Raw genomic sequence first — 8,415 nt, 5'->3', positions numbered from 1 at the left:
ATGTTGTGGAGCAGGGTGTTGTAACAACATCCTGTCCCCACTGAGAATCATATGTTTTGAGGAAAACAGTTAGAGATTCAAAGGCTGATGCATAACTCTCTCCTCACTTCCTGAGTTGTCTCGTGGGTCAGACATAGATTGTTGATAATTCTTGTGTTAGTGAGGCAGAGGCCGCGTGGACAATTTGAAACCAGACAGATTCTCATTGCTGTGACAGGACACCAATAAGAAAACATTTGCCTAATGGATGATTCTTATCGTTCACAGTAACTGAAGACATAATGGAGCCTGATCATAATCCCCTGGAGGTGTAAATGGCTCTGTTGCTGTGTAAAGTGAGTTACTCTCCTCCTCAACACGACTCTTCCTGAAAAATGACAGAAATAAAGACTGAAGAGCACTCTGCTGCATGTCATGTTTTCCAGGTATTTGTACCTGTTGCCTTTTGACCCCGCATGACCCATAGGAGGCTGTGAGCCATTAAAAGCTCAGTAAATGCGATCATTCTGAAATGACTGGGTCACACCTGAGTGAGCAAAAGCCACCAAACAGGACCTCCACTTAGCTCAACGTGTTTGTTTTTCCTTTCTTTCCTCATTTGTCTTTATCCTAGGTGAAGGCTTTCTTCACCGTCAATACCGCGGACACTGAAACTGAGGGGATTTAGGGGATGACAGCCTCGTCGACTCATCCATCACTATCCATCTCCGTGACAGTTGCAATAGACTGCGGCAGAGAGGTGAGGATGTGACCCACTTCTCAACACCTGTCAGGACTTAGAGAAAGAACAGAATAGTGAGAGACAAATAACTTTAGCACCAAGCTGCGTGTGATGGATGTTTGCAATTTCTAAAAATAGAGATCCCAGTTTCTTACAGCTGGTTTACACAGGCATAAAGTGTGCAGGCTTCAAATACCTCCCTTTAGTGCCAGCTACATACTTTAATCACACATGAAATTAGTCATTTGCCAGTAGTTTTACCACTCACATTCATCTGCAAGTGCCTCGATCTCACTTAAATAGCCTAAACAAAGCCGGCTTGACCATGGGAAGTTGTTGGGTTGGTCACCTTGACACACATACACACACATGCACACACACACTTTCACACATTCCTAACAATACTTCCAGTTCTTTAAAACAAAGTTTGACAATGACTGACAACTGAATCCCACACTGGAAAACAGGAAATTTTCTGAGGAAACTTAGCAGGGAGTGAAGGAAAAGTGGCAGCCCGGCTCTCTGGCTCCACCCCGCTAATTTTACCCCCTCTTCAAGCCCCGATACAGCCTGATCCAAGCCAAAGGGTGAGCTCGTGGCAGCTATTAATACAGTGTGTCGACAGGTCCAATCACAGTCAGAGTCCGGCAATTCCTTTCATGCTGTGTAGAGGACAAGGGACAGGGGGCTGTCATGAGATCAGAGATGATACTAATGGAAGAAGAGCGGTGGTCAAGATATTAAAGTACGATTAATCAAAGTGCTCTGTCTGTGTGTGTGCGTGTGTGTGTCTGGTTAATTAAACTATAATGCTGAATTAAATGCCCTCAAAAGATTGTGCAACAGGCCGAGATTTGGCACTTCAATCAGTTTCACCTGTCAAAAGTCGTAATAAATTTCATATGAAGGAGAAAGTGAGTGATTAAAAGCAGACGTTAAGAGAGCGGGGGGATAGATGGTGCTTTGGGGGTGAGAGGAGAGAGGGAAGAGGAGGAGGAGGAGGAGGAGGAGAGGTGCTATTGTGTAAGAGCTTACTCATGTTTGTTTGTGTGTGCAAGGCAGATTGTCGGCCAGAGAGAGATGCTACAATACATGGCTGACTGGCTCCAACATAATTCATTCATTATTGTAGTGTGTGTGTGTTAGAGAGAGAGAGAGAGGGAGGGAGCGAGAGAGAGCGAGTAGTGGGGGGGTGTATGTGTGTGTGCAAGTGTGTTTGTGCGTCGGACGGTATTCCTGTTCGTCTCGCTCCACCAGTTAAGTTAAATCAGAGGCAGTCACTGGCACACTGCGGTGGTCTCTCTCCCTCTCTCTGACCGTCCTGCCCTGAAAGCATCAACAGCCTCCTGGTTCAGCTGCACAGGTAAGAGCACATTACCTCCATCTCAGGAATATTATTTAACCAACATAACATTATTAAATCTTTTGACAGTTTTTTTTTGTTTTTTTTTAACGAAACTTCTCATGTTCAGCACTGAAACAAAAAAAAAGCCTCAGTTTCTGTAAATATTTATCTGCTTGGTCTTTTGTTGAGATTTGCTGATATTACTTTGGGGTACCACGTGTAGGGAATGAATGAAAAGAACAAAACCAAATAGATCTGACGGGTGCCACCTGTTGTTGCTGTTTGTTCAAGTTGTTCATGTGAAAGTCCGGTGTGTGCAGAGCTTAAAAAAAAGCGACTGTAGCTGTGCAGTGGGGATGAGAAGAATCTAGAGCTGCATTATGAAACTATACGAGGGGGCATATGGATTCTAGCTAAAGTTTAGTCTGACATACCAGTGTTTGTATCCCTATTGTCAAGTCAGTTTTTATTTACAAAGCACCAAATCACATTACACTGTTCATGTGCTGCAGGTCTAGACTGTGCTCCTTAAAATATCATTTACAGAGACCCAACAATTCCTGCCATGAGCAATTTAGAAAATTGGATCCCCTTCCTGTTCAACAGTAGCTCTGTGCTTATTGAAAATCCTCACTTATGTAAAATGTAATAAACAAGACACACTGGAAAAGAGGGAATGTAAAGATGGCCCGGTGGTCGTGGAATAACAGAGAAGGGTAAGTGAAGAAAAGAACAGGAGAAAAAAGTTTAATTTTCTACCTTGTCAGTGAGAGAGAGAGCTGTAACTGTTGGATGAAGAAGTGGTAGTGGAGGTTGAACATGTTAAGGAAGAGAGGAGAGAAACCTTTAAAGAGAGTTATGTGTGGATGTCAGATAGGTGCTTATTCCCCCCTTATACTTGCTATTCACTGGCAATAAATTGGACAGAAAATAATCAGTATTATCTTTCATCAAGGTGCCGCAGGCATATTTTACTAAAATACAGTACAGGAAATGAAGGAAATATTTCACAGGCAGAAGTTTGTCCTGTTTAATTGTGCAAGTGACATGAAAGCTCAGATTTGTAAACAGAAAAATGCAGTCATGGTTTTGGAAGCCAATATTTCCATTAGCTCCTCTTGCGGGCACAAGTCTTGGTTTAGGTCATGAACTCGCTCTCTCTCTCTCATTCCCTCTCGGTCTGTCACACACGTACACACAAACACACTTCTTCAAAATCTGTCCTTTTCCTTTTCTGGAGACCACATTTCAAATTTTACATTCTTGATGAACAGTTTTGAACTTAATTGTGTAGCACCAGTGCACTTACAAAAGTTTCTTTGGAAGTCAATGAGATCTGTCAGTTAAGTTTCCTACTTCAAAAACTCTTCAGCTCAAGTGACTTTGTGTAAGTTGAGATAGGAGGAAGTTGTTGGAGGCTACAAACGCGGTACACTACACTTTAACGGCCATATTACAATTCTGCACGGAGTAACAGTGACAAATTGAGCTGCTTTGCAGTTTTAAGACTGGCATTAGATGGGTGTTAAACTTGTATCAACAATTTAGAAGATGCAGGAAACTAAAGGTTTCGGAAGCGCCGGTGGTTTGCCGAACACTCTGTTGACCCAAAAAGCATCTAAGTGTGGATGATCATGAGGTGGTGTGTTCCCAGTAAGATGAACCTCACTTCATAATGGGCTTATATAAATCATTAACTCCATCAACCAGACATTTTAGTGGCTCTCTCTACGAGCAGCCAGATGGTGGTGCTCATGTCAGAGCAGCCGGGTGCTCAGGCCGAGGGCAGCCACAGATAGCTCTGTTGATGGGAACCACGTTTCTGTCCAAGCTCAGCCCAATTTGTGATGTTAACTTTTCTAGCTGCAGCTTTTTTTAAGGAATGCTCCTATGATCCCAGATCGAGGCTGTGTTTAAATACCCTCAAGTGGGATTATAACTGGAAGGTCACAGTGTCATTCAGGAGTCAGTCACTGCACTTGGGAGCAGCAAAAAAATCCCCACACTTCCTCCTAGACATAATTTTATTCATTGTTAACTGCTCTGTGATTGCTAACAATGCAGGGCCTGGACAGACCATTGTCTTGATTGGGAGGATGCAGCTTGCTCGTGGACCTTGCGAAGTAGGTGTTTACCTTCCTGTTTGTGGTCACCCAGGGTTTATGGCTGTCATTCAGTAATGTGCCATCTCACTGCGAAGCTATAGCTCACTGGACACGGCCTCGCTTAATCACCTGCTTCCGTGTCACCTTCTGCCTCCGCCACTACACCTTTATTATGGGGCTCACTTACATATAGCAATTACATTCAGCCCTCATGGAAAAATACTGGTGGTTAAAATGCCAAGCCTTCCAATAATGGTAAAGGGCATATGGTGTTGATTTTCTGCTGTATTTCCATTTGCGGTTAATAGAAATCTTCTAAGCATCAAGAGATTTTCTTAAACTTTTTTAAATCCTCAAATAGTGAAACCGATATGTGTGTTGCTGCCCTCCTCAGTGTAGTTTGAAATTACAGTCACCTACTGTTAAGATCATTAAAGAACGAAAACACATGTACAGCAAATCTAAGTAATGACATCTGTGTTGGTACTTTATCCGACCTACTACGTTTGGGCCTGTGCAGGAAACTCTCATAGATATTTCATTATTCTGTTGCCCTTGGCACCTACACATCTTCCACACTCGACAATCCCCACATCTGCAACCGATACGGTTGTTGCTTCAGTGCGCTGAAGTTTTTTTTTTTTCAAGGAATTCATCCACTGCAACCTGGTGGAAAATGAGGATACATGAAGATAAAATAGTTTTACAGGAGGAGCTCAGACTGTCTTAATGCCAGCCAGAGGGCAGCAGGAATGCAGATAGGGGAGATTGTAGAAAGTGGATTTTAAAAGAAGCTAAAACCAAAAGACAACTTTCAATATTTTCTACATAAATACATCTGCACTTCCTTACAAGTCTTCCATCATGATGTTACTGTACTGTAGCTGTGAGATGTAAAGAGAGTAGCTAGGATGCCACCTTGTGGAAAGACAGCTGCTTAGTTTTGTAAAACTGGTGATCAACGGCTTTCCATTCTGATTTAAAGAAAATTAACACAAAATAGCCAAACTCTTATTCTAAAACAGCACATAAAATGCTTCACTGTAATCTGTATGTTATTTAGCTCCAAATTCAAAGCACGTCTTCCTCCTAGTATCTGTTTTGTTCCTATGTAACCACAAACATATTGTCCTTTTAATGTAATTAGTAGCTAGTAACTATCTGTGAAGCTATAGTAATGGTATACATGAGGTTTATGCTAATATTATTGCATCAGCTCCACTAAAGACGCTCACTAAGCTCTTCAACTGAACATAAAGACTCTCAACAAAAGGAAGAATTTCTTTTTTTCTCCCCCATTTCACATTCAGCTCATACAAATGAAGCAAAAACTAGCCCTGAGGCAAATTTTCCGCAGCACGCAGGTTTGATTTTCTCACAGAGCAAAGTTTCCACAGAGCCGAATCCCTGCTGTCCTGTTTGTTTAGGTGTGTGCTGATTAGAAGTTCTCATGCTGGGTACAATGTATCTCTGCACACCAAGGGTTTGAAACGTGACATGTCTTTTACAGTGACTGGAGCCTCAACCCGCTCTCTCTCTCTCCCTCTCTCCTCCCTCCCTGCTCCCTCACTACCTCAGTGTTTAATGGTGTTGTTATCCACAATCACGCTTTTCCACACAAGTCTTCATTAACACAGGTCATAACACAAGGCATAAATGTTCTCCTTCCGGGTGCTGACAGTCCACCCAGATGGACGGACCATTTGATAAACACTGTACAGTTTTACGGTTGCCATTCATTAGCCGAGAGACGATTTAAAGGGGATGGCAAAGAGCAGATTGTCTGAATAATGATGTTTCAAGTGCATTTTTGGAATATTGAATAACATACAACATCTGTTTTTCATGGCTTCTTATTTTACAGAAATAACATAAACCGTCAGGATGGCTCTAATGTGCAGGTCTTTAATGAGCTGGTGTAGGGTGAGCACTTTCATGGGTGCTCGTGTGGATTAGCGTTTATGGCCCGTGCCAGCGGTAATGATCGCTCTTCCCCTAGACTGCCTGTGACATTTTTGTTGTGTTTCTTTTATAGGACTCGCTGAGGCCCTCGCCCAAGGCCTGTATCAGTCACCACAGACGCTCCCTGCTGACAGGGCCCCCTGTTTAAAAGTCCCAAGATCTGGCACCAAAAAGGGAAAATGCAGAATATAACGGCAGGAGCGACAGAAGGGATTTCTCTGACATGCGGCATGTCTGGAAACCACGAATTCATCTTCACCCTGGTGCCCATCGTCTACGGCTTGAACTTTGTCATCGGCATGGTTGGAAACAGTATGGTGGTGGCCGTCATCTACTGCTACATGAAGCTCAAGACGGTGGCCAACATTTTCGTCCTTAATCTTGCCATTTCTGACCTCACCTTCCTCATCACTCTGCCCATGTGGGCGATCGTCACCGCCACCGGCTACCACTGGCCCTTTGGCGGATTCCTGTGCAAAACCAGCGCAGGGCTGGTGATTTTCAACCTCTACACCAGCGTCTTCTTCCTCACGGCGCTCAGCATCGACCGCTACCTGGCCATCGTGCACCCGGTGCGATCCCGCAGGTTGCGCACGGTGGTGTACGCGCGCATCACCTGTGTGCTGATCTGGCTTTTTGCCTTCGTGCTCAGCGTGCCCACGGCGATGACCAGGGATGTTCACCACATCCAAGACTCTAACACCACCGTGTGCGCCATTCTGCACTCGCAGTTTGAAAGCGCCAGGTTGAGCGACCTCCTTCTAGCCATCAGCCTGATGAAAAGCTTGCTGGGCTTCCTGGTGCCCTTCATCGTCATCATCACCTGTTACTGCCTCATCGGCCGGGCGCTGCTGGGGGCGAGGCACATCCAGAAGAGCTCCCGTTCCCGGGATGACGAAGTGCTGCGTATGCTCGCAGCAGCTGTCCTGGCCTTCTTCCTGTGCTGGGTGCCCCATCAGGTGTTTCACTTCATGCAGGTGCTCACCCAGCTGACAATGGCAGACAACTGTGCCATCCTGGAAATCATTGACACCGCCATGCCCTTCACCATCTGCATCGCCTACTTCAGCAGCTGCGTCAACCCCATTGTGTACGGCTTTGTGGGGAACAACTTCCGCAAAAACTTACTGCGGCTGTTGCGCTGCTCTGCGGGCGGACCTTCGAGGCCGCACCTCAGCATCAGCTCCAAGATGAGCGCCCTGTCCTTCCGTGCCTCAGAGGCACTGAGTCTTACATCCAAAAGTAAAGATTCTTCAGATGTTAAGTGAGAAAAAAATAGAAAAAAAGGCTATGGGGGGAGGGGAGTGTGTGGGGGGAGGGGGTACAAGTTCGCCCACCACACTCTGTCTGTGGTTAAGAGTCCGGGGATAAAGACATTCCATGCTTTTAACATCCCCAGCTGTATTAGCAAGCACTGACTCATGGAGAGCGGCTGTAAAGTTACATTTATGTCTCTCTGTAAGTAAGTCAAAGAGATATTTACTACCTTATACAGTCCGCAGAATAATCATCTGTAAACCATCACGCGACACTCCTTCTTTTCACATCCATGTTGGCAAAAACAGATATATGAATATATGAATGGAGCAATCCCCTTCAAGAGATATTACATGTTGATTTTACCTCTATTTATACAAGATATGCATGTATGCAGGCTTTTGTCGCCATCATACAGTGGTACAGTGCAGTAATATAGCGTCCAGTGATAACCTTTCTGTGTGCTCAGCAGGTCTTTCACCAGTTGGAACAGTTATCAAATGCTCAGCAAAAATGCCAAAGCTAAAAAACTGTTGAAATAAGTCACTCATGCATGCTCTGCCCGCCGCTTTATACATGCACCAACCGGAAGTGTGTAGCAAAAATATCAAGTTAATTTGTATCAGCTCTTAACGTATTTGAACATGACAATTTCTGCCTATATGCTATATAGTATTGTCAAATGATGTGCTATGTGTTGAAATGTAAAAGTGTTTTCATTAATATGACAATAATGCTGAGATGTTTCCAAGTCTGGGAGTAACACACTGTATAAATAAGAGTACTACACAAACACTCCTGGTTGGGTGGTCGTTGTCAATATCTATGGTGGTTGTATTTGTGGTATTTAAACATGTTGATAGATTTTTTTTTTCTACTCTTTAAGTGTACAGTTTGTGAATACATGGAAATATGAATAAAATGAAAAATATACTGTCCAAAGTTGATTTTTCTCCCCCTCACCTTGTGTTTTAGGCATCATCAGGAAAATGAATCATTAGTTACCAAAACATCCAGAAATAACA

General features: G+C 43.9%; 1 protein-coding gene across 2 annotated transcripts; it reads left to right on the top strand.

Moving 5' to 3' along the window:
* The first annotated feature begins 266 nt into the window (after positions 1 to 266).
* Positions 267 to 8,361, top strand: agtr1b (angiotensin II receptor, type 1b). Of its 2 annotated transcripts, XM_085763745.1 has the most exons (4): positions 267 to 335; positions 614 to 739; positions 6,207 to 7,421; positions 7,459 to 8,360. In XM_085763745.1, exon 3 carries the CDS (start codon positions 6,313 to 6,315, stop codon positions 7,399 to 7,401), a length of 1,089 nt encoding a protein of 362 aa, XP_085619871.1. In that variant the 5' UTR covers positions 267 to 335; positions 614 to 739; positions 6,207 to 6,312; the 3' UTR covers positions 7,402 to 7,421; positions 7,459 to 8,360. The 2 variants fall into 2 exon arrangements, with proteins under 2 accessions (XP_085619871.1, XP_085619872.1); XM_085763746.1 differs by lacking the exons at positions 267 to 335; positions 614 to 739 and adding an exon at positions 1,770 to 2,084 and having other exon boundaries at positions 7,459 to 8,361.
* The last annotated feature ends 54 nt before the right edge of the window (positions 8,362 to 8,415 follow it).

Source organism: Trachurus japonicus, chromosome 20 (assembly GCF_045865225.1).
Source record: "Trachurus japonicus isolate A0001 chromosome 20, Traja_1.0".
Lineage (NCBI taxonomy): Eukaryota > Metazoa > Chordata > Actinopteri > Carangiformes > Carangidae > Trachurus > Trachurus japonicus.
The sequence above is the reverse complement of the archived record's forward strand: the minus strand, read 5'-3'. Positions and strand labels throughout refer to the sequence as shown.